Source organism: Sceloporus undulatus, chromosome 7 (genome assembly GCF_019175285.1).
Source record: "Sceloporus undulatus isolate JIND9_A2432 ecotype Alabama chromosome 7, SceUnd_v1.1, whole genome shotgun sequence".
Classification (NCBI taxonomy): Eukaryota; Metazoa; Chordata; class Lepidosauria; order Squamata; family Phrynosomatidae; genus Sceloporus; species Sceloporus undulatus.
Genome location: NC_056528.1, coordinates 235,435 through 259,868, shown reverse-complemented (window position 1 = coordinate 259,868; position 24,434 = coordinate 235,435). Strand labels below are relative to the sequence as shown.

The window sequence follows — 24,434 nt, the reverse complement described above, 5'->3', positions numbered from 1 at the left end:
TTCTCTTCCCCTCAGAGGCCAGGATGGAGTCTATATTCTCGTTCCCTACAGAACGCATCTGCACTGCAGAAATAATGCAGTTTAACATCAATTTAGTTGTATCAAGCTGCATTATTTTTGCAGTGCATATGTAGCCTCTTGTATCTGACAAAGGCAGGTGTGTTTTTGTCACTTGCCCTTCCTCCCCATTGCTCCATATGGGTCCCAAACCTTAGAGGCAGATTTAAGAGGCTGATGGAGGAGAGCAGACCAAAAGTCTTTGCTGGTTACTTAAGAAATAGGTGTGCATTAATTTCTCTTTTAATGATTCCTAAGCTGCAGCGGTTGATGATGATCTAATTTTTTTGTATCCGTGGCTTTGACAGGGAGGAAAGAAGAGGATCTTACGAATATGCTGCTGATCGTACTTACTATGAGGCTGTCCGAACCCCAGGGACCTATCCCGAGGACCCCCGGAGAGAATACCCAGCCCGCAGCAGGGAGTTTTACGCTGACTGGGATCCTTATCAGGGAGACTACTATGACCCACGGTATTACGATGATCCGCGGGAATACAGAGAGTACAGGGGAGACCCTTATGAGCAAGACATAAGGGAGTACAGTTACAGGCAGCGGGAGCGGGAACGGTTTGAGTCGGACCGGGACCACGAAAGGAGGCCCATTGAGAGGAGCCAAAGTCCTGCTCATTCCCGGCGGCCACAGAGTCCCGGAGCATCTCCGTCCCAGTCTGAGAGGCTGCAGAGCGATTCTGAGAGGAGGATCTACAGCCGGTCATCTGAGCGGAGCGGCAGCTGCAGCTCACTTTCTCCACCACGCTATGACAAGCTGGACAAAGCCCGCCTCGAGCGCTATGCAAAAACAGAAAAAACAGAAAAAGAGCGGACCTTTGAGCAGGAGAGGCCTGACAAAGACAAGCGCCTGGTGAGGAAGGAGAAGCCAGAAAAACTGGACAAGGACAAAACAGAGAAGCAAAAGCGCAAGACAAAAATTCACTCCCCAAGCTCACAGTCTTCTGAAACGGAGCAAGAAAATGAACGAGAGCCAAGTCCTGAGAAAGTGAAAGGCGGAAGCAAAACGAGCCGGGAGAGAACTGACAAAGAAGGGACTGCTAAGAACCGCCTTGAACTGATGCCCTGCGTGGTGTTGACACGAGTAAAAGAGAAGGAAGGGAAAGTAATTGAACAACCTGCTTTGGAGAAGCTGAGGGGGAAGCAGGAGAACGAGACCATGAAGCCTCCCTTGCTGGAACAAAAGGCCCAGGCTTCTCAGGTGGATCAAAGCAAGTCAGATCCACTGAAACTTGAGCCCATCAGAACTAAAGTGTCAAAAGAGAAGGTGCTGGCCAGTCACATCGAGGTGGTTGATAAGGATGGGAAGGTGAAACCCAAGAAGCACCTGAAGGCAGATCAGTTGAGCGAAGTGGCAAATCCAGTCGACCTAGAAAAGCTAGAGGCCCGCAAAAGACGCTTTGCTGACGCAAACCCAAAGCCCGATAAGCAGAAACTGGAAATCAAACGAAGTAATCAAGAGGAGGAGGAAGGGCGCGTGATTTTGAAGAAGCAGATTGATATGACAGCTGAATCTGAAAGGAAGCCCCCAAGGAAGGAGCAGCTTAAGAGGGAGTCTAAGAAAATCAAGCTGGAAAGACTTTCCACCATAGCCAGTCCCAAAGACACTCCAGAGCCACCAAGTGTTTCTGCTGGTTTGCGTCCCAGTTTGGAGTTGCAGGCTAGATTGGGGGAGCCAGTCCATGAGCCCCTGGAAGCACCTGAGGTCCCTCCTAGGAAGGCAAACTCAGTAAAACTGCAGCACAAACACACTCAGCTGCAGGACGACCAAGGAGCTGAGAGAGAGGATGCCTGGAAAAACTACTGTGGTCTCTCGGAAGAGGCACCTGACCACAAACCTGCCCAGGACAAGCCCCTGTTGTCGGATATTGAGGAGAAAATTCCCATCGACATCGATCACACGCAGAGCTACCGGAAACAGATGGAACTGAGCCGTAGGTTAAAGCAGCAAATGGAGATGGAAATAGCAAAGCATGAGAAGTTTGGCAGCCCAAAGAAAGACCTGGATGAGTACGAAAGGCGTAGCCTGGTGCACGAGGTTGGGAAGCCCCCACAAGATGTGACAGACGATTCTCCTCCAAGTAAGCGGAAGAAGTCCTCAGACACTTTTGACTTTGAGATTAGCACTAAGCGAGAGAGAAATTACCGGAGCTCCCGCCAGGTGAGTGAGGACTCTGAACGGACCGCCTGTTCCCCCGGCCTCAGGCCCTTCCCGTTCCATGAGGAGGACGAGGCGCTGGATTCCCCACAGCTGATGCTCATAAAAGAAGCCAAAGAGTCGCCTAAAGTGGAGGACAAAGGCCCTGCCTATTCCAGTGTGGCCATACGGGAAGATTCCTTGAAATTCAATCCCTATGATTCCAGTCGAAGAGAGCAGATGGCAGAAATGGCTAAAATCAAGATGTCTGTTCTAAGTTCTGAAGAGGAGACAAACCGCTGGGAAGCGCCAGTGAAGCAGGAGTCCAGCCGCGTGGACATTAGCTTTCCAAGTAGCGTAGTCAAGAGAGACAGCATACGGAAACGGTCCACACGGGATCTGGAGCCAGGGGAGGTGCCTTCGGACTCAGACGACGATGGCGACAGTAAACCCCATTCTCCTAAATCCTCTTCTTTACTGGAAAGTTCCAGGTTATCTTTTTTATTACGGGACAGGGATGAAAAACTTCGTGAAAGAGAAGAGAGGTTGCCAACCTCCTTAGAAAGGAACAAGTTTTATTCCTTTGCACTGGACAAGACAATCACTCCCGACACCAAAGCCTTGCTGGAGAGAGCAAAGTCTCTCTCATCATCTAGAGAAGAGAACTGGTCTTTTCTAGATTGGGACTCAAGATTTGCTAATTTTAGGAACAATAAGGACAAAGAGAAAGTGGATTCTGCACCAAGGCCCATCCCTTCATGGTATATGAAAAAGAAGAAAATCAGAACAGATTCTGAAGGAAAGCTGGATGACAAGAAAGAAGACCACAAGGAAGAGGAGCAAGAGCGGCAGGAACTGTTTGCCTCGCGTTTTTTACACAGCTCAATCTTTGAACAGGATTCTAAGCGCCTGCAGCACTTGGAAAGGAAAGATGAAGACCTCGACTTTCTCTCTGGCAGGTTGTATGGTAGACAGGCATCTTTCGATGGTACTAACAGCATTTCAGACTTTGTGCCGGAGCCAGTGGTTCTCTTTCATAGTAGATTTGTTGAGCTTACCCGGATGCAGCAGAAGGAGAAGGAAAAAGACCAGAAGCCCAAAGAAGCAGAAAAGCAAGAAGATGAGGAGAGTCAGCCCAAAACACCAGAAGCTGTACCTGATAATAAAGAACCAGAGTATAAACCACCACTGTTAGTTGGGCCATCGCCAGTTACGCCAGCACAGCAAGAACTATTACTAGCCATTCCAGAGAAGATAGTGATTGAGAAGCTGCCGGCCGAGGCGTCCTGTGCTTCAAAAGAGGAGAAATTGCCTGAGGTTGGTCCTGTGGCTGAAGAGCTAAAGCTTCTTCCTGAACTCCTTGCTCCTGATAAAACAGAATCGCCTGAGCACACTGAAGCACCACCAGTCATGGAGGGCAATAAAGACACAGCTCTTTCCATGGTAACCCCTGAGGAAGACTCCATATCTGTAGAGCACCCCTCATATTTGGATACAAAGCCACCTACACCTGGGTCTTCTTTTTCCCAAACAGATATCGGCACAGATCCAGAACCAGAAATAGCACCACCACCCCCAAAATTGGCCACAAAGACAGAGGAATTGTCTGAACCTAAAGAAGAAAGTGTGTCCCTGTCCATTAATTCAGAGCCTGCTGCTCTGGGCCAGAAAGTGGAGGCTGCCAATGAGGTTCTCCCTCCTGTTTCCGACACAGAGATGGAAGCTGAGCCCCCTGTTGTTGTAAAAGACAAGAAGTCATATAAGAGCAAGCGCGCCAAAACCCCTGTCCAGTCTTCTGTTGCAAATGTTGCAGAGAAACCCGTCACTAGAAAGAGCGAGAGGATAGATCGTGAAAAGCTTAAAAGATCTGGCTCTCCCCGTGGGACTGAAGCACTGAAGGTGGAAACAGAGAAGGTTTTGAGAAATGCTGCCAAATCTCCAAGTGCTGCAGCAGAGCCTGAGACTCCAGAACCCAGTTTGCCCATTGGCCGAACAAGGCGTAGGAATGTACGGTCAGTTTATGCAACCACCGGAGGAGACCATGAAGGACCATCACCAGTGAAAGATTCTGTGGAGATCACCAGAACAACCAGAAAAAGAGTGGAACGAGAGCCACCAGACCTCACCACCGTTCCTACACCTCCGAGAAGAGGCAGACCTCCAAAGGCACGTCGCAAACCTGAGGAGGAAATATCTCCTGTTAAAATTGAACCAGTGCAGCAAGAGGCAGAAGAAACAGAAGCAAAGGAGACGGTGGAGACCCCTAAACCTGTGGAGGGCTGGAGATCACCCAGGTCCCAGAAGCTAATACACAGTCACCCTTCATCCGCTGGTGGCCCACAAGGCAAGAAGGGGAAAAGTGAGCCCAAAGCAGAGATGGGCACAGAGCCTGAAGAGCCTTCTGAATCTCCCAGCCAAGGGCTGAGTGCCAGTGAGAACAGTAGTAAGCCCAAGGCAGACAAAGAGGTTTCTCTGACTGAGCAGAAACGAGACAAGAAAGAGATCGAGATAGACAAGAGTGCACCCGAGGCTTGTCCAGTTGAAATTGTAGAACGAAGACCTGTTCCAGAAAAAGCTACCAAGTCCAAAAGAGGAAGATCCAGGAGTGTGAAGGCTGTAGATAAAGCATCCTTGTTGAAGAGCCTGAAAAACATTGAGATCCGTCTGAATGTAGATGAAGTTAAAGGGGCTCTTCGGCCAAGTGAAGAGGAGATGGAACCTGTAGCAGCTCCATCACCCAAAAACAAAAGCCCTCTGAAGGAAGACAAACTGTCCCCACGCTTCATAAAGAATGAGGCAGAAGACCCCTTTCAGGAGGCAGCAGAAAAGGAAACGGCTTGTGAGTCCACGCCATCTCCTGAAGCAGACCAGCTGGCCAAGCAGATTGAACTGGAGCAGGCGGTGGAGAATATTGCCAAGCTCACCGAAGGCCCAGCCATTCCAGCCTACAAGGAACCAGCTGCTGAGGTATCAGAGGTTCGCCAAGAAGAAGACGGAGACAAACCTGCCCATCAGGCTAGTGAGACAGAACTGGCTGCTGCCATTGGATCGATCATAAACGACATTTCTGGAGAGACGGAAACCTTTCCTGCTCCCCCAACGTATCCTGCTGAATCGGAGTCTGAAATGCCCACAGAACCGCTCACGTTGCCATCTACGCGAGAAGAAGAGATGGAGCCTGAAACCGACCAGGCGGTGAACAATATCTTGGAATCTGAGGTAGCTTCCGTGGAGCCCCCTGTGCCAGCGGTTCCTGGATCTGCCCCTGAGACAGAAAGCAAGGAAGCAGAAGTGAACTTCAGTGAATCTTCCAATTCAGCACAAGAAGCAGAAATCCCCCAGGAAGCGGAAGTATCTCGGAAGGAGCGTGGGCGGCAGAAGGCCGCACGGCCGAGGCGTAAGCGGAGCACAAGTAAGAAGGGGGATGCCACAGAACTCAGGAGCACAATGGAACCCGAAAGAGTACAGAGCAAATCACCCATTGCCAGTGAATTTAAAGCAAAGTCAGAAGGGGCCGTGAAAGAGGAGAATCAGGAAAAACACTCTCCTTCAGCAGACTCCCCGCCAGTTGTTCCTGACGCAAGCAAGCCTGCAGCCCAGGAGGTGACTTCTCAGGAAGTTCCAGTGGAGAGCAGCAGCCCCCTGCCAAAAGCTCCGGATCCACTGAGTTTGCCATCTCTGTCAGCCCCCGTGGAGGAGCAGGTGGACTTGAGTGGTGGGTTCAAGCTACGGCCTACAGCTGAAAACACCCCTGTGACTCCACCAAGTGCACCTCTGCCCACTGTTTCACCTTCAGGAGCCACAGTGAGGCTTGCTCCTCCCGTCACTTCTGGAGCAGCAAAGGTGACAGAATGGATTGTGAAGCACGAGGATGCCCGGGTCCACTCCACCCCACCTCCTCCAGCTCTTCCCCCAGATACAAAAGCGTCCGATATTGACACCAATTCCAGCACGTTGCGGAAGATCCTGATGGAGCCCAAGTACGTTTCTCCAGCCAGCATCGCCCCGACCCACGTCACAACAGCCATACCTGAACCGGTGAGTGCTCCTCGTGTGGAGGAGGCTCCTCCCCATCCTCCAGTGGAGGCTGTCAGGCCAGGGTCAGAGGAGAAGCCATCTGTCCCCGTTGCCAATGCTTTAGAGCCACCAGCTGCAGAGGCCCCAGTGTTCCCTGAGAAGGAGAAGATTGTCACAGTTATCGCCCCACAGGCCACCTCTGTCATCAGCAGAATGCCCCACAGCATCGACCTTGAAGAAACCCCGAGAATCACATTGGTGAAGCAAGCCCAGCCCCAGACATGCCTGGTCAGCACCCTTTCGCCGAAATACAAGCAGCGGCCCAGTGCTAATGACAACAGCCGCTTCCACCCCGGCTCCATGTCTGTGATTGAAGACCGGCCGGTGGAGACGCCGGGGTCCAGTCCGGGCCTCCGTGTCAACACCTCAGAAGGTGTTGTTCTCCTGAGCTACTCGGGGCAGAAGACAGAAGGCCCGCAAAGGATCAGTGCAAAGATCAGCCAGATTCCCCCTGCTAGTGCAGTTGACATTGAATTCCAGCAGTCTGTTTCCAAGTCCCAGATCAAGCAGGAGCCTCTGGGCCCTGCTCAGGCCATCCCAAAAGGCTCTCAGGGGCCAGTGGGGTATGGGGCGGTGCCCACCCCATCTCTGACGCAGGGAACTCAGCAATACAGCCCCTCCACAGTCCAGCTTTCCTCCATCAAGCAAGAACGCAACAGCTTGGAGAAATCTGAGCCGCCCCACCTTTCTGTTCAGGCACCCCCTTCTCAGTCTGGGCCGGTTAAGGTCCTCTCCCAGTCTGCCAACACTCTATCCATCCTGGTCCACAACCAGATGTTCTCCCAGGGCATGGGTTCTTCCAGCAACAAAAAGCTTCCAGACCCAGCCGCATTGAAAGGGGAGACGAAGGCTCTTCAGTCCGCAAGCTTGAGTCCCAGCGTTGGCCCCCACCACCCTTCTTTGGCTGGCAGGATCCACCCGGAGGCCAACCATGTGAATGTGGGAACTGGCACCCCAGCTGACCGGGTCGTCCCCCACCTGGGTGTCACCAAGCAGGAGCCACTCTCACCACGGACGAGCGGCCACTCTCCCTCCCCATTCCCGAGGACTTGCCACCCCAGCGGCCCCTCTTCCCCGGCTCTGTCTGGGAACAGCTCCATGCTGGGGATCCAGGGATCGCCCTGCCCAGGTATCCCTGTCCCTCAGTACATCTCCAGCATGCATCCAGAGCAGTCAGTGATCATGCCTCCGCACAGCGTCACCCAGACGGTCTCCCTGGGCCACCTCTCCCAAGGGGAGGTCCGCATGAACACCCCTCCTCTGCCAAGCATGCCCTATGGCATCCGCTCCGAGCTCCATTCCCCTCGGGCCGCCTTGCAGCCACAGCAGCGCTCCAGCACACCACAACCGACCCCAATTCGAGAGATGGTCATGCCCTCCCTGTCGTCCTCGGAGGAGGAGATGCACTACCACCACACAGTCTGTCGTGGCTCGGCCCCTGTGCAGTCTGACGTCCTTGTCATGCAGCCAGACTACCGCGTACACCCCACAGGCATCCGATACAATGTGCCCCGTGACGTGAGGATGATAATGCACCCCCACATGGCGGCGGTGGGCGGGGACCACCACTCAGAGACCCGACAGGCCCGGACACCAGAAGGGCGGTCCGTCAAGACACCTCCCGCCACCAAGGCCCTCCAGCCCAGCAAGGAGGCACCCAAGGGTCCTGAAGTCAAGATGGCCCACTCACCGCACGGGGAAGCCCGGCTCCTCAGTGGCCAGCTGCTGGGACTGCCTCTGGCACAGCCTGTCGTCGTCCCACACGGTGTCCAGATCATGCACCCCACTGGGAGCTCCTTCCATGACTACCGGCCAGCCTACAGTGACATGCAGAGCTACCACCCAGCTGCCCAACTTGGACACCCTCCGTTTTCTGGGGCATCACCCATTGGACTGCCTTCCCGGAGTATGACCCCCTCTCAGGTAAGAAGAATAGTGTCTGAAACAGGTTACTTGTAAAATAGGCTCTTCTGTGCTGCAGAAGGAAGAGGATGGCCAGGTTTGTTAGGCCAGCAACTTGTTCCTAGGCGGGCATCCATTTCCTCAGGTACCTTAAGTCTTCCCAGGTCTAGTTCCCCAAATTCTGTATCATCCACAAAGGCTGCCACAGATCCTCACACAGCTCCTCCTTTCATGACTGGTTCCTTTTCTTCATTTCCATGAGACATGGGGAAGGAATGGATCTTAGAGACAAAACAGCTCCCCAGTTCAGTATCAGGCTGTAAGATGGGGAGGCCAGCCCACACACACACTTTAAACCAGGAAGCTATTGCTGCCAGTGAGTTCAGACAAAGGGGGGCCTCAGGTGGCATCACCCACAGCAGAGGTGTTTATATCTCCTCATCCCACAGTGTGCCCAGAAGCCCTCAGGCCGGAGGAGAGGAGCTGCCTCTTCCCATAGTCCAGGGTTCTGCCATTGCTGCCGCCTTGGGGCCAAGCTAGACCCTCCATAGGGCTCCCATGGGGACAACTTGAGGGCCCCTCCTCCTGGTGGCCTTTGCCTGGCTGGGTGGGGGGGGTCTGCCACTTCTGAGACAGCAGTGGGGAGAATCAAGCCAGCCTCACATCCAGAATTGCTCTTTAGTTTGTGTGTAAAAATGTTTGATGATGAAGATGACTGGGGGACGGGGGCAACTCTTTACCTCAGGGGTGCAGCATTGTCACAAGCATGAAAGGCCCAGTGGGCCTGAGGTGAATTGAGGGTTCCACCATAGAACGATATGACCAAAGGTGTGGGATTCAGCACAATGAGCCAGAAACCAGGCCGCCACTGCAAACGGTGGCCAGTGAACAAGAGTCAGAACCAGATTCTGGTATTAGAAGTCCTTGGGGCTAACGGTGGGTCTTTTGCCCCACCCATTGGGTTGCTGGAGGTCAGTTTCTAGTGAGCAGCTCCCCACTGCCTTAAGAAAGTGAGTGTCAAGCCAGAAGAGGGGGGCATAGGACTTCCCTCACACCCTTATCTGCGTCTCCTTCCCTCCCTCGCAGGGTCTGCCAGAAGGAGAGCACTCGCACCCCAGCCAGCCAGCACACAGCAAGACCCCGCAGCTCTCCCAGGAGCCCAAAACAGCCCAGGCCCTCGGGCAGGAGTCAACGGCCCACCACCCTCCGGTCAACCGACATGTCCAACCGATGGAGCCCCACTTACACCTCTCGCGAGGCCAGGTGGAGACAGGGCAGAGCTCCTACCCTTCTCCCGTTGCCATCCCTGTGAAGCAGGAGCTGCCCTCCCCACACCAGGCCCTGGCACAGAAGCAGGCCCTCTTCGTCCCCACCACCTCCGGTGCCTCCTTGGCACCCCCAGGGCTGCCCCTCTCCCGTCCGGATTCCCAGTCGGTGCTCAAGCAAGAGTCCACTACTCACCCGGTCTCTCAGAGGCCAGTCGACATGGTCCAGCTCCTGACTGTGAGTCCCCTCCCTCCTGCCCCTTCTGTGGTGAGGAAGAGGGTTGGGAACATTCTTAGCACTTTGGTGGGTGGAGGGTGAGAGAGGGGAATGTTGGCTTTATCTTCGGGTGCTGAGCCTTGATTGTGTGCCAGTCTCAGGCTCCCCAGCTTTGCCCTTCCCCTCCCCTCCCCTCTGGCTCCATATTGGGCGCTTCATGGTTCCTTCTGGCAGGTTTTCTTTGCCCAACAGGGTTGACATTTCTCTCTCCCCCCCCCAACTGCCATTTGCAGAAATATCCCATTGTGTGGCAGGGGCTGCTAGCGCTGAAGAATGACACAGCTGCTGTCCAGCTGCACTTTGTCTCCGGCAACAATGTCCTGGCCCACCGCTCCTTGCCGGCGCCGGAAGGAGGCCCTCCACTAAGGATCGCCCAGCGCATGAGGCTGGAAGTATCGCAGCTGGAGGGGGTGGCACGCCGCATGATGGTGAGGCTTGGGTGGGGTCTGCTGCCTTTGCCCTAGCCCCTTCCCCACATGCTGCCAGTGTATTCCCCCTCTGCTACACTCTTAATGCACTTTTTGGGTTGGGTTGTGGGGTTTTCTCTACTTCTAATTCATTTAAAACCAAAATCAAAAGTCACAGACTCCTTGGCTTCAGGGGTGGGAAAGAGGGGCTGGTAGGTAGCTGGGCAATCTTTGCAGAAGCCAGAGAGAAATGGTTGAGGAGGGAAGGAGCCCCAGGGTTATAGGAGCATTCCCCTTGCCCCAGGGAACTCGAGAGTCCACCATTGTCTCTTGCTGACCTCCTGCCTCTCCTGGAGGGAGAGAGGACAAACTAGGCCCACAGACACAGTGCACTTGGTCCTGGGCATCAGGCAGGAAGCTGGCAGTGGAAAGGTGAAAGGTTCTGCTTATTGAGCTTCTGCTTGCTCCCAGAACTCTCAACATCAGGTAGGTGTTAGGATCAAAGCACCATCCAGGGAGTTGTTGTGCCCTGGGGCTAAAGGAGCCTGGGAAGGGACCATCTTCTTTTGGCTGTGCCAAAATGGGGCTCAAGTGGGGAGCCATTTCTTGGGCCCAGGGTCTACAGTGGAGGGAGAGGGTGGTCCCAAGCAGCACCTGTCCCAGCCAGTTGTGCCTTGTTTTCCAGGTGGAGAGTGACTACTGCCTGCTTCTGGCCTTGCCATGCGGCCGAGACCAAGAGGACGTTGTGAATCAGACGGAGTCACTGAAGGCCGCCTTCATCAGCTACCTGCAGGCCAAGCAGGCGGCTGGCATCATCAACGTCCCCAACCCAGGCTCCAACCAGGTAAAGAGAAGAAGAGGGAAGCAGAACTCTCCCCCTCCAAGCTGGGCACTTAACCCTCCTGGGCTTTGGAGTGCCTCTTTAATGCTCTTAAGGAAGAATGAGCTCTCTGAGCATGTGCAGAATGTCCTCCTTCCATCTGCAGCTGTCTTTGTGTGTCCTTTTTTTTTTTAATTGAAGGGCGGGAGAGGAAACACAATTCACCCTGTTTTCCTCTTCTTGGTCTCAAGTTGTAGCAGATTGGGCTTTTCTGGGCTTTCTGCTGTCTATCAGCCTCCCCTTTGGGCTCAAGGATTTGTTGGGGCAGCTGTTGGATGAGACTCTGCACTGTGGGCAAGGCCTTTGGTGCTGGGAACAGAGCGAGGGGAGAATGGGAACCCGGGGCCAGGGCTGGTAGCGGCCACCAGGCAGGCTACAGAGACCCTTGGCCTACTGGGGCACCATTTCCAAGGCTTTGCCTTCCTTTTGACCAAGTAAAATGGAGATTTATGTTTGATGTATTAGAAAAGATGGGAATGGGGGGATATTTTGTTGAAAGCGTTAAACAAATTTATAGCCAACAAAAAATACGAGTAATTGTGAATGGTGAAAAAACAGCAAATATTGATGTAAATAAGGGGACTTGTCAGGGGTGTCCGTTGTCTCCCTTATTATTATTTATTACAGTCTTAGAAGTACTAAATAATTCAATTAGAGAGAATAAGAAAATAAGAGGATTAAAGATAAAGGGACATGAAATTAAATTGAAGGCTTATGCTGATGATGATATGGCTTTGATAGTGGAAGATCCTACAAGGAATTTGGAGTCTGTATTAGCAGAAATAAACAATATTGGAAACTTATCTGGATTTAAGATAAATAAGTCAAAAACAGTAATGTTAACAAAAAACCTAGGAAAAAAGGAAGAGGATGAATTGGTAAAGAGATCTGGCATTCAAAAAGGGGAAAAAGTAAGGTCTCTAGGGATATATGGTTGTCAGAGAAAAACACCAATTGGTATGAAAACAATGATAGATCTATGTGGCAAAAAGTGAGTCTAGACTTGAAAAAATGGGAGAAGCTAAATTGATCACTTTCAGGAAGGATGGCGGTGATAAAAATGAAGATCCTGCCGAGATTAATCTTTTTGTTCATGAAGCTCCCAATTATTACTAATAATGGAATATTTAGAGATTGGGATAAAGAATTGGGAAAGTGAGGCAAAAAGGCCAGGATTACATGGATCATATTAAAAAGAGAATCTAATAGGGCTGGATGGATGTTCATTACCAGACCTTAAATTGTATGATTATGCCTGTTCTTTGTTATGGCTTCAAAACTGGATCAAATTGGATAAAACTTATATAACAGATTTGAAATATGGAATGGGAAAAACGGATAAAGAATTTAAAAACCACATAAGAAGAAGAAGATCATTAATACAAACATGGAAAGTAATTAAAGAAAAGTTTTATAGTGGGATTCCATTATGGATATCGATTCAAAATGCCTTTTTTAGTGGAGAAGTAAAGAAAGATAAACAATTGTGTTATAATAAGGAGTTATTAATAATAGATCCTAAGGGAGAAATAAAAATAAGGTCAAAGCAAGAATTAGAGACAAGTGGAAAAATGATAAATTAGTTGGAATATTATCAAATCAAATCTAAAGGTAAAGAAGAGATGAAGAAAGGTGAATTTGAAATGTAACAAAATAGTGTAGACAAAATGATATGGGAAAAAAGGTATCTAAATTGTATAAAATATTGATTCATAGGGAATTAGAGATGGAAACGGTGACGGAAAGAATGATAAAGTGGGCTCAAGAAATTGGACATGTCATACCTTTGGAAAATTGGGGGAAAGCATGGATGCAGTCAAATAAATGTACATGCTCCCAAGACTTTAAAAACAGCCAATAGAAGGTATTAGACCCCATGGAGACTTTCAAAAATATATGGAAGACAAGAAAATTTATGTTGGAAATGTCAAATTAAAATAGGGTGCTATTATCATCACGTGTGATGGACATGTAATAGAATTAAGAAATCCTGGAATAGAATACATGAAGAGGAGATACAAAAGATAATTGATTTCAAATTTCCATCTACTCCGTCCGGAATTGTACTTACTTAATATGACCTCGGTATTAGGAACAGAAAAGGAAAAGAAATACTGGAGACTGGTATTGTATTTGATAAGATCAGCTCAAATTGTCTTGGCCAGACATTGGGAATTGAAAACAACACCTAAAATAGAGGAATGGTTGGAAAAAGTAGTGGAAGTGAGAGAATTGGATAAAATAACGGTGTGGAATAGGAAAAAATCAACAGACTATTGGGAAAGAGAATGGCAACCCTTAGCAATGTATTACTTGAATCACTTGGGTGGGGGGGAAATGTAAGAACATATGAGAGGAAAACACAAATGGATAATGGTTAATATGTTGTTATTTGTGTAAGCGAAAGGGAAGGAGATTGGGAAGAAGGGAATAGAAGTTAGAAGGGAAGTTCATGGGGAGAGGAATGTATGTACAGTTTATAAGAAATGAATGGGTGATGTTAATTTGTACATGTGAAAAAGATAAAAACCATTAAAAACAAAACCCACCATCTTGCCCTTCTCTGCTTCCCTTCTCCTTCCAGCCTGCCTACGTCCTACAGATCTTCCCGCCCTGTGAGTTCTCAGAGAACCACCTTTCCCGCCTGGCCCCGGACCTCCTGGCCAGCGTCTCGAACATCTCCCCTCACCTGATGATTGTCATCGCCTCGGTCTGAGCGGACGACGGACGGATGGACAGACAGACAGACAGCTGGCTACCTGTGGGATTCTTCTCTCGGCAAGGCCCCGCAGCAAAAACAAAGAGACAGGGAAGGACGGAGGATGGGGCTCCCCTGGCCCCACTGGGATCTCCCAGGGGCCTCGATCCAACGCTGGCCGCCAGGTAGTGGCCCCCACTGCCTCTCACCTGTTTACACATTGCTTGAGTGAAGATGGCCACCTGAGTTCTGGTGCCTCCCGCTCCTGAGGGAAGAAGTGAAAGGAAGGCTATTTTCTTTAATTTACAAAATAACTTTAAAAGAAGAAGGAACCAGAACTGCCTTTGCACTAAATTAGTGACTTTGGACCTTTGCACAGCTGAAGAAATGTTGTGGCGCCCGGATGGCTGTCTCCATTCATAACACATACACACACGAACTGGATTTCAAAACGCAGGACCTGGGAACTTGTGCTCCAGTCTGGGGGTCCAGGGGCATTTTACACACATTCTGGAGGCCCCCCTGCCACCTCCCAAATTGCTGCAGTTGCCTCCTCCTCCTCCTCCTCCTCCTCCTCCTCCATCTGGGATGTACAGTTTACACTGAAAGCAGACACACAAAAGGGAGCGCTATTTTCCTTCCTGGTGGGAAATGCAGGACTCCGTGGGTGTGTGTGTATATATAAGTATATATATATATATAATATATATTATATATATATATATAATACTGACTTTAAAAATGAAATCTGATCCCCACAACATACTTTTTTTTAATCTGTGCCAAAAATGTGTTTTCAGAGAAAATCTTATTTTCATACTCAGACTTTGTATTTGTCACTCATTTGTAAGTGCGCTTCATTTAGACATGTCCCGCCCTCCCCAGCCCCCTTCCTCTTCCGCCGCTGCTGCCACCTTCCTCCTTCCCAGACGTGGAAGTGTGAGGCACCTGTACAGACTTTTTATCTCCTGCCCTCTCCCTCGTCGCCCTGGTCCTCCTCCTAACACTTAATTTATGGAACGGTTTTCTCAGCGCAGTTTTGTTTTGTGTGTCCATTGGATTACAAGACTTTATTAAAAAATACAAAACATCCCTGCATGGGTTGTGCTGTGTGCCAGAAAGGGAGGGCCCCCCTGCGGAGAACTTTGTCTTCTGGGTGGGATGTGGTTGGCTTTAGGGTGGCTGCTTGCTTGCTCTGCTTTGAAAACTCTACTGATCTGTTTGGCTCTTCATTTCCAGCTGAAGTGTGGGGCACTTTTGTTTTGATGCAGCCAAGTTGCATGGCACTGGAATCTGGAATCCCATTTGGTTCAGTGCGGCAGGCAGAGGATGCTGCTGTGTGTGTCAAGGCAGCGGAGGACCACCTACACTTTCCATGAAAAGAAGGAAGCAAGATGGTGGCGCTGCCAGGAGCCCAGCTGAGATGCCTTTGTTAGCCATCCAGCGCATCTGTTCAGTGGCAGGAAGGAGTCGGTTGGACCTGGATTGATTCGTCTTGTTTCAGTGGGACTCTCTTAGTCTGGGCCTACTAGAATGTGATGTGATGCACATCTTTGAAAATGGAGCTGTGTCAATTGTGCAGAGACGACCGGTTGAGGCTGCGTCTACCACACCAGTCTGCAGGAACTTCCACCAGGTTCCATTTCCATGCCTCATCTTTGCAGGAAAAAGGCTGACGTGTTCCTCCAGGTGCTTCGTTTCTGTTTCTTCTGCAAATCCTTCAGTGGACCAAGGCATGCCTACTAGAATGGCAAAGGGCTCTGTACACTGGAGTTGGCAGGGGCAGAGCATGCGCTGTCTACCCTACAAAACCCCAGGGCCTCAGACCCCAGATCCTCCTCTTAGAGGAGGGAAAGGCCTCCTTCCTCCAGAGCGAACCAGGCGGGGCTGCCAAAACCCAGATGGACGTTATTTGGGGCATGTGAGCATGGGACTCTAGTTCCCATCAGTTGCTCTTCTGGGAGAAAGCCATGATGGGAGTGGTAGGTGAATAGCTGGGGAGGGAGGCCAGAGGGGCTGTGGCTGATGTGAGGCAATAAAGCACTTTCACAGCAGAAAAACCACCTTTCCCCATCTGGACAGACCAACAGGGACGTCTTTTACAATGGAAAACCCCTGGCCTGTACTGGAACCAGTGGCTGGGATCCAAACTGGTGCAGAAACCTCCCTGGCCTAAACCTGGACTGAGCCCCCCACCCAGCAGCCTCTCCAAGTAGCTCCAGCCAAGATGGAAGCAGAAGATAACCCTGGCAGGCTGCTAAAGCTGCCAGCCCACGGACTTTAATGGTAGCTTTCTCATTCCAAGCTGTGTGATGAACAAGCCTCTTTGTGCAGCAACTAAGAAATGGGTTTTTCCTACTAGTTTCCTCTAAGGTCATCTTCAGATGTGCAGGTGGTCACAGCCACTGAGGAAAGGAAGACATCCCAGAGCCTCCACAGATACAGATGCCGATGGAAGGATGCTGGGATTTACTCGCATCCTCGGCGGAGGCCCCCTTTCCCTCCACAACAGCTGCTCCTACTAACTCCAAATGCCAAGCTGTGTTTCAAAGCCATGGCTAGTCCCCTTCTCTTTGGAACAGGTATTAGAAAATAAGGGCTTTATTTCATCTAAATATTAACACAGACGTAGATTCTCTCCATTACAGAAATAATTCTTTCTTTACAGCAGTACTTCTTCCCATTGTCTTTTGTTAAATAGCAGCCGGTGCCCTGCTCCTGCTGGCCTTCCACCCTCAAAGGGGGAGCGTGTGGCTCCAGTGTCCAGGTGGCTGACCCACAGCCCCTTTCAGTCTGGCGTCTGCGGCGCCTCGCTCCCCTCCCGCGTCCGGAAGAGCAGCTCCCCAGCAGGGATGATTTGCTCCCCTTGCCAGGCGGCGGCCGTTGCACTGTACTGCTGGTAGAAGTCTGTGTCGGCCTGGAACATGACCAGGGCCTGGGCGGTGTGGATGCGCACGTGCTGAGCCAGGCTGCTGGCGTCCAGGAACTTCTCCCCACAGGAGTCGCAGGCATAGAGGATCTGGGTGTTGGGGTCTGGAATGAGGACAGGAGACCATCATGAGGGGTCTCGGGAAGAGCGCCCCCTCAAATGGCAGCCAAGGAGACGCGGGAGGCCACCATTTGGCTCACAGACCCCCGCATCTGGCGCATGGAGATGGCACAGTAGAACTCATGGCTGAGAGCCATGGGGACCCTCCTTTCCCAGCATGCTTCAAGCTGCTAAGAACAGCACAAGGCGGCAGATGTCTACCCCACAAGACATCCCTCCCACCTCTTAGCCGTTCCCCAACCCAGAAGTCCCAACCAGCCAATTAAGCAAATGGCGAGAGGAATGCCGCTCTGCCATCACACAGGGCACTGCTGCCCCCTCGTGTCCAATGTCTATTTTGTTGTGTTTCAAAGCCCTTCCAAAACCAGAGCTGAGAGCTGCAGGGAGAAATTACCAGGAGCCCCCAGGCCAGGCTGCCCCCTTACCTGCCTCCTGCACTTGCTTCACAGCCTTGGTGATCTCCGCCTTCAGAGCTTCTGTCTCGTCTGCCGTGACAGGCGTTCCTACTGGGACCACTGTTGGGGCAGGAGGAACACATGGAAGGGAATATGGGAATGGGCCAGCAGTATGCCTGCAGAAGAGCCACCCCACGGGAAGGGCCAGGCACCCCCACCCCAGTCCTGTTTCAAGAATCAGAAACCTTGGGCATGCCATAGTCTATGGATTCCACCACCCCAAAGCCCCATCAGTCTTGTGGGTATCCTGAACACTTAGGGGGGCAACGGTGCCATGACCTTCATTCTGCTTTGTGTAAACCCACTGGCATTGGTTTTCTTGGACACCAGGTGGGTTGCAATCTCCAAAGGTTCGGGGCAGACTAAAGGAAGGGCAAGAGAGCTGCCTCCCCCCCTCCGTTCTCCCACCTGTGAGTTGTGTGACAGCCGTGGCTGCCAGGGCTTCTGTGGCCAGGGTCACCATGTCGTCTGGGGCCACAGTGACGATGTTGAGTTCCTCCCCCTCCCCTGGCTCCAGCAACTTCAGGCCAGCCTTGCCCTGGTGGACCGTCTTGACGTGGGAACGGAGGTTGTCCACCCTGTTGAAGCCGCGGCCACACTTGTCACACAGAAAGGGCTTCTCTCCTGTGGGGACGGGAGGCAGCTGGGGTCAGCATGAGCCTAGGCAAACAGGCTGGTGGGAGCCCCCTCTGGTACCAGCCAACCCTCCATTTCCTCCTGCAGCAGTGGCACTGGTGTCGGCTGCTTACCTGTGTGGATGATGATGTGCTTGGAAAGGTCGCCCACATTCACGAAGGCCTTGTTGCAGACATTACACTTGTGAGGACGGATGTTGTCGTGGTGCCGGATGTGGTTGGCCAACTGGCTGGACTGAACAAACCTGTCCAGGGCATCACAGAAGAGATCATTCTGACCCTGTACCTCATGATTGTGACCACCAACCACCACCACCACCACAATAACAATCATAGAGGTAACAAGACAGAAGTTGGGGAGAGAACTATAATTTTAAAAGCAGTAGTAGTAACAATACTTGCATAGAACCCTTCTGAGGACTCAGAACACTTTTGCAGGCCTTTATCCAGTGGCAATGCCACTCTTCCGGGGGGAATATCCTGGTCACCACTACACCCCACCTGGACGACTGTCATGCATTGCCCATGGGGCTGGCCTTCAAGACAACCCAATAGCTCCAGCTAATGCAGAATAGGGTAGCCAAAGTGTACTTGGCCCAGCCCAGCCCAGAGTTGGGGCTTCCCTTAAAATCCCTGGAGCCCCCACACTCCCTTTCCCTCCATTGCTCACCTCTTGCCGCAGCGTTCGCACACATATGGCTTCTCCCCGGTGTGCTGGCGCACGTGTGCAATGAGGGAGCTGGCCTGGGTGAAGGCTTTGCCACAGATCAAGCACTGGCAGGGCTTTTCACCTGGGGAGAGAAGAAGGGAGTGGCTTGAGCCAGCCATCAGAAAAAGAGTACCTCAGGGCATGTGCAGAGATGCCCCTTGAAACACCAACAAGGGAGCAAGTGTGACCCTGCCATCTTTGCCTGGAGGGGCTAACTAAGCCTCATGAAGAAGGCTGTTTCAGAGGCTGGGAGCAGTGACAGGGATGGCCCCGTCTCCCATGCCCTCACCAGGATGAACCTGTGGGGATGGTGAAACTAGGCCACACCTGACATCTCTGCACTTTGGGTTCCTCTTTCCAATGGCTGCCCTTGAGGTGTTCGTCCTGCCCACTCCACCCTCAAGCACAGCTGACCCCTGGCTCACCTGTGTGGATCCGAACATGGCGCTGCAGAGCCCCAGGGTCAGCAAACTGGCGCTGGCAATGCACACAGATGTAGGGCTTCTCCCCACTGTGGATGCGAAGGTGCCTTTTCAGGTTGCCTGGAAGAGGGGCAAAGGACAAGGATTGGGAAAGGTAGCGCTCACCATCTCCTTACCCACACATGCTTTATACGCTTAACACAGTCACTTGGCTCTTGCAAGTGAATAATCAAGGAGGCCTGTAGCAAAGCCAGTAGTAAAGCCTCTTCCAAAAGCTGCTAGGTCCTCTCTCTTAGGCTGAGCAAGGCCAGCTCATGCTGAAGGGATTTATTAGGATGCTTTCAGTGTAGAAAGCCTGTGTTACTTAAGATGGGGACACTCAGTCTCCCTCAAACACCTGGATAGTATCAGTAATTCCCAGGACAAGAGAGATTATTTCAAGACTGGGAAAGATGACATAATTGGGTTCACCCAGTTATGCATCTTGGGGGCCCAGAATCATTCCTAGGAGCCATTAGGAGCCATGAGAGTGCATGTACCTCCCTGCCATACCTGAAGTGGTGAACTGCTTCCCACACTCACGACACTTGAGCGGCCCGTCAGCTATGTGGATCTTGAGGTGGGCCTTGAGGTTCCCCACCTGCCAGCAGAGGGGAAGGAATGGCTGTGAGCGTGGCAGGCAGAAGGGGAGGCTGTGGCCACCAGGGCCGCCTCCAGACATTGGGCCCTCCTGCCCCCCACTGACCTGGTTGAACTTCTTCTCACAATGGGGGCACTTGTGCTCCTTGCCCGTGTCGTGGGTCTCCAGGTGGCGCATCTTGGAGGTGGGATCCGAGAAGGAGCGGCCGCAGTAGTCACACTGGTAGGGCTTCTCGCCGCTGTGGACCAGCTGGTGGCGCTTGAGGTTGCCCGAGGTGGTGAAGAGCTTGCCACAGTCCTCGCAGCGGTACTTGGCCTCCCCCGTGTGCCGCTTCTTGTGCAGGTTGAGGAGGCTAATCAGGCGGTAGCTCTTCCCACACTCCTCACAGCTGTAGGGCTTCAGCGGGCTGGAAGGGGCAGTGGGTGGCAGGTGGGCTTTGGGGGCCACCCACAGTAGCACATCCCCCTCTTTCAGGATGCTGGGAGCCAGAGCCCCCAAGCAACATTCCCAAGCACAGCCTTGCACCCTTCCCACCTTTTCCTTGCCCTCCTGTTTGGCCTTGCTGGCCTTCTGCCCATGTCCATTCCCATACCTGTGTGTCTTCTCGTGCGCTTTACAGGCGGCTGGGTCAGAGAAGGCCTTGCTGCACTCCTGGCAGGAGAAGGGCTTCTCCCCGGTGTGGATGCGGATGTGGCGCTTGAAGTTACCCGTGTGGGTGAACTCTTTCCCACAGTCCTGCCAGAAGGGAAAGTAGCATTGGGGGCTGCTCACAGGAGTTGCCAGAGTGCCCTCGCCAATGGATGCCCTGTGCCACCACCAGCAACCCAGACTGACCAGTGGAGGTGGGGAACAGCCAGTATTTCTCTCACCCCCATCATTCTTGTGGAAGTTTATGCTGAAGGAGGGTGGCAGAGCCTGGGCAGGGGAAGGGGCTTCATTCTGACTCAGGACCACACCTCCTTTTCCCCTAGGCTGGCCCACAAGGCTGCTTACCTCACACTTGTGTGTGACGGAGCCGTAAGTCTTTGACTCCGTCCGGTCACTGTAGGTTCCTGAGCGCAGCAACCGGGCCTCGCCACTGTTCTCCTGTCCAGAATCTGTGCCCCCTGACTCAGTATCCTCAGGTGCAGCACCGTTTGCCAGCCTGGCCTGTTTGGCCTCAGGGGTCTTGTCACTGCCCTCAGCCTCTGAATGCAGCTCTTCCTCCTCTTCCTCTTCTTCTCGGCCCTCCAGCTCCACCTCCATCTCAGCTGGGAGCTTCAGGGCAGTGGATTCTGGAAAGCAGAGTTGTGGGCTGGTGCCAGGAGTGCCAGTCTCAGCCCCAGCCCACCCAGGAGCCCAGAGGAAGCTGCTTCTCCCTTCCCCCAGCCCTTACCTGAAAGATGGGCACGGGTGCCAACAGGCCAAATCTCCCATTGGGGCATAAGAGAACTACACGGAGCATGGCACCTCCTCCATCTCCCGCAGCCACTACCCACACTGCACCCACTCACCCACTTGGGGGGTCCTCAGAGGGAGGTGTGTGGAGCTGGGTTCCCCAGGAGACGGACTGCCTGCCTGGACATCCTTGGCCATGCTGGAGGCAGCTGTGTCTTCCTTGGTCTTCTCTGCAGCTGGAAACAGAAAAGAATAGTCACAAATGTGGCCCTGCTGGGCCATAGGCAACAGCTGGGAATTGGGATGAGATTCTGGAAGGAGGGCAGCTGGACCAAGAGCCTCATGCTTCTAATCCCAGCGGCTTTGCCCCCAGATGGTGCCCTCCTGTGGCATGGATCCCTCACCCGCTCTAGTGCCCTGGGTCCCTTCCACATCTACCTGGCTCCTTGCCAACTGCTCTGCCCGACTCAGTGTCCCTGTCTGCCTCTTCCGAATCTGCATCTCCTGCCTTCCGGAGGGTGCCAGGCGGGGCACACGAGGCCTCCTCCTTCTCCTCCTTGTTGGCATCTTCGGCTGCCTCTCTAGACCCGACAGAGGAGGCCTTCTCCTGCCCTTGAACGTGAGGTGAGGGCAACATCAACTTGGACAATGCTCACGCCTGCTCCGTACTCACTGCCAACCCCTTTCTCCCTCCTTCCCACAAGAAGGGATACTGGCCACAGACTTTCCCACCCAGAGATGGATCCCCAGCACTGCTGAGACAGCCACACACCTCTGTGTGACTGAAAGTGTTCTCCCAATGGCTTTCCCCACTGAGGTCCTGCCAGGCCAGCCTTTCTGAAGGCTGAATTCTGCACGGAGTGGCTGCTTCCAGACAAGACTCCCCCAGAGAAGCCGGGGAGAAACAGGGCCCAGGAAGCTCCATACCTGCCTCTGCCGCCGGGGCCTCGGTGCCAGGGGAGGGCTGGCCTGCGTCCGCCGGAGGAGCCGCAAAGGCCCTGAGGGTGTTGCAGGCGCCAATGACCTCCTGCATCTGGAGGAAGCCGGCCACCGCCAAGACGTCCTCCACGTTCTCTGGGCTGAGGGTCAGCTTCGCTGTGTACATGAACTCCAGCACCTGCTCCAGACCTGCGGCAGAGAACCCGGGGCAGGAGGGGTCAGGGGTCAGGGCAGGTGGACCCCGTCCATGGCCCCCTTCCCCAGAGACCCCTCTGCTGCCCACCTGCGGCGTTGCTGATGTCCAGGTGGACCACGTCCTTCTGGTCGAGGAAGAGCATGCGGAAGTAGGGGCTGCAGGCGGCCAGGATGGCCTTGTGGGCCTTGAAGTCGATGCCGTCCACCACGAAGGTGCAGTCGCAGAGGAGGCCCTGCTGCCGCTGGTGGTTCAGCTGCTCCAGGACCTGCTGGCTGTGCTCAGGGAAGTCCATGGCTGCGGAGGAGCAGGAGCCGGAGGGGAGGAGGTCAGTCTGCGGCCCCTGCCCACTCCCCTCCTGGAGCATACACACACACACACACACCCTTGGTCCCAAAGCGCCTGCGGGAATCAGAGGGCCGCCTGGCCTAATGGTTGGAGCAGGAAGGGAGGCTGCAAAGCCAGCCTTCCTCGCAGGGTTGTTGTGAAGGGGCAAGAAGAGCCTGGAGGAGGAGGAGGAGGGGGCTGGGGCCAAGGGAGGCCCGCAAGTGGGGCAGATGCTGGGGCCGGAGTCTCAGGGTTCCTTGCGGCCCCTGATCCCCTCCATTCCTGGGCTGAGACTTGGACCCAGACTCGGAAGGGCCTGCTCCTCCTCCGGAGAGGGGAGGGATCTCTGCTGTCAGCCCAACGGCCCAAGGACCCCCCCAAAGGCCCGGGGCCCCCTTCACCTGCCATGCCGCCCGCCGGCCTCGCATAATCCCCGCCGAAGGGAAGGAGGCGAAGGCAGGCTCAGAGTGACACGGAACAGACAAAGGGCGCCGCCATCTTGGGGCCGGGCGGAAGCGGCGTCGCTGTTCGCGGGGGGGAGGCGCCGCCCTCTTCGGTCACGTGACTGACATGGGCGGAGCTACGCTTGCGCACTGCTTGCCTCGGTCTCTCTCTCTCTCTCTCTCTGGCGGAAAAGTCCGCTTCGGCAGCGCTTTAAACTGTGAGGGAAGCCAGGGAAGAGCGCATCCTGGGAGGGGAGGGTCTGCGCTGTGGCTCCAGGCTGCTTCTTCCGCCCAGACTGGAGGCCTCCTCCCTTCGGCCGGGAAGGAAGGGCAGAGGGGCCTGGCTCCAGCTCTGGGCCGAAAGGAAGGCAGGCATGGGCGGCAGCATCAGCTTCACAGACCCCGGTCTCCCTCCTCCTCGGGGGCCTGAGGCGGAAAGGGAGAAGGTCCTCAGGAGCGGAGCCTGGCGTTGCTCTGGCCTCTGAGGAGGACACAGGCATCCCTCCCAAGCCCCTACCCTTGGCCCCTGAGCCTCCTTCCTCGATGCGAGGCCATAGGGCTGAGCCTGCCGGGGGATGCCTGGGGGCCAAGGGCACCCAGAGCCCGAGTGGAGGGAAGGGAGAGGCTGGCCGTCTGCAGCCTTGGGCCTCCTCCTCCCTCTCCCTCCCTGGGACCCTCCGCTGCCCCATGCGCCCCAAGAAGGAGAAGGAGACTCAGGCCTGAGAAGGCTCCTGCTCCCAAGGCCTTCCTTTCAGCTGGAGGCCTCTGGAAAAGAAGGCTCAAAAGGCCTCTGGCTGAGGAAGGAAGGAAGGAGGCTCAGGCCCACAAAAGCCCTTTGGCTGCCAACTGCATTGACAGGGAAGGGCCACAGGCCGCAGGCGTCTCTTGTGGCAAAGCAGAAGGCCAGGCAGGGGCTCTTGTGGCCCAGGTTATTGTGGTCCTGTTTTTGTCGGGTGGAGCAGAGACACTTTTAAAGGCCCTTGGAAGAGTATCTCCTTTGAAAAGGCACCCTTTGGCATCTCTTTTGGAGCGGCTCCTTGCAATGGTTGTCACCAACTCACCTGCCACTGTTGGGCTTTGCTTGACTTGGTCGGTCACAGAGATCCCAAGCGCCATCCAGTCCAGCCCCATTCGGCCACTTTAACTCCCAACTAGGACCAAAGGAAACACTTGGGGGGAGCTATGGGAGCCTTTGCAGTCTCTGGGGTTCCCTATTGGGCACAGCAGAGTTCCTTTGTGGACTGCAGTTCCCAGAATCCCCCAAACCCCAATGAAGCCAGAAGAGTTGCCAATCTCAGGAGGTTGGTTGTAGCTGTAGGCTGGATGAAGAGAGATAGCCCCACCCCTGAGCCATAAGAGCTTTGTCCTCTGTTGAACCCCCCTGGAATTCCAAAATGCAGATGAAGGCACTCTCCCTCCAAGTTAATCCAAGAGCGCTTTGCCCCACACAATGCCAGCCAAGAAAGCCAGCTGCTGTTGAAACTATAAATGGGCTCATTATGGGGCCAAAGACAACAAAGGCACCTGGCCCACC

At 53.5% G+C, this 24,434-nt stretch overlaps 2 protein-coding genes across 7 annotated transcripts in view; one reads left to right on the top strand and one right to left on the bottom strand.

Annotated features, from left to right (window-relative positions):
- SPEN (spen family transcriptional repressor) overlaps nucleotides 1-16,312 on the top strand; it is a 52,133-nt gene extending 35,821 nt beyond the window's left edge. For 2 of the 3 annotated variants that reach the window (XM_042477929.1, XM_042477928.1), the window contains 5 exons: nucleotides 366-8,205; nucleotides 9,271-9,687; nucleotides 9,960-10,154; nucleotides 10,819-10,977; nucleotides 13,598-14,803. In XM_042477929.1, coding sequence (XP_042333863.1) covers nucleotides 366-8,205; nucleotides 9,271-9,687; nucleotides 9,960-10,154; nucleotides 10,819-10,977; nucleotides 13,598-13,729 — 8,743 coding nt within the window. In that variant the 3' untranslated portion in view covers nucleotides 13,730-14,803. Of the gene's footprint in view, nucleotides 1-365; nucleotides 8,206-9,270; nucleotides 9,688-9,959; nucleotides 10,155-10,818; nucleotides 10,978-13,597; nucleotides 14,804-14,950 lie in introns of those variants that run through there. The other variant, XR_006104923.1, reaches the window with a different exon arrangement.
- Nucleotides 16,297-22,995, bottom strand: ZBTB17 (zinc finger and BTB domain containing 17). Of its 4 annotated transcripts, none has more exons than XM_042477936.1 (15): nucleotides 22,859-22,995; nucleotides 22,221-22,427; nucleotides 21,926-22,126; nucleotides 21,437-21,610; nucleotides 21,115-21,234; nucleotides 20,615-20,895; nucleotides 20,214-20,356; nucleotides 19,727-20,027; nucleotides 19,534-19,621; nucleotides 18,985-19,101; nucleotides 18,521-18,641; nucleotides 17,965-18,095; nucleotides 17,624-17,839; nucleotides 17,186-17,275; nucleotides 16,297-16,744 (listed from the first exon to the last, which is right to left on the bottom strand). In XM_042477936.1, the coding sequence occupies exons 1-15, from the start codon at nucleotides 22,863-22,865 to the stop codon at nucleotides 16,500-16,502; spliced, it is 2,442 nt and encodes an 813-aa protein (XP_042333870.1). In that variant the 5' UTR covers nucleotides 22,866-22,995; the 3' UTR covers nucleotides 16,297-16,499. The 4 variants fall into 4 exon arrangements, with proteins under 4 accessions (XP_042333870.1, XP_042333868.1, XP_042333869.1 ...); XM_042477934.1 differs by having other exon boundaries at nucleotides 17,190-17,275; XM_042477935.1 differs by having other exon boundaries at nucleotides 17,190-17,275; nucleotides 22,863-22,985.
- Between the last annotated feature and the right edge of the window lie 1,439 nt (nucleotides 22,996-24,434).

Bases quoted from the DNA above. Each gene is read 5' to 3' on its own strand.
- ZBTB17 (XM_042477934.1), bottom strand. The intron at 21,235-21,436 runs GTAGATGTGGAA...TTCTGTTTCCAG, and splicing joins AGCAGTTGGCAAGGAGCCAG to CTGCAGAGAAGACCAAGGAA. The intron at 18,096-18,520 runs GTGAGCAATGGA...TGCCCTGGACAG, and splicing joins TGCGAACGCTGCGGCAAGAG to GTTTGTTCAGTCCAGCCAGT.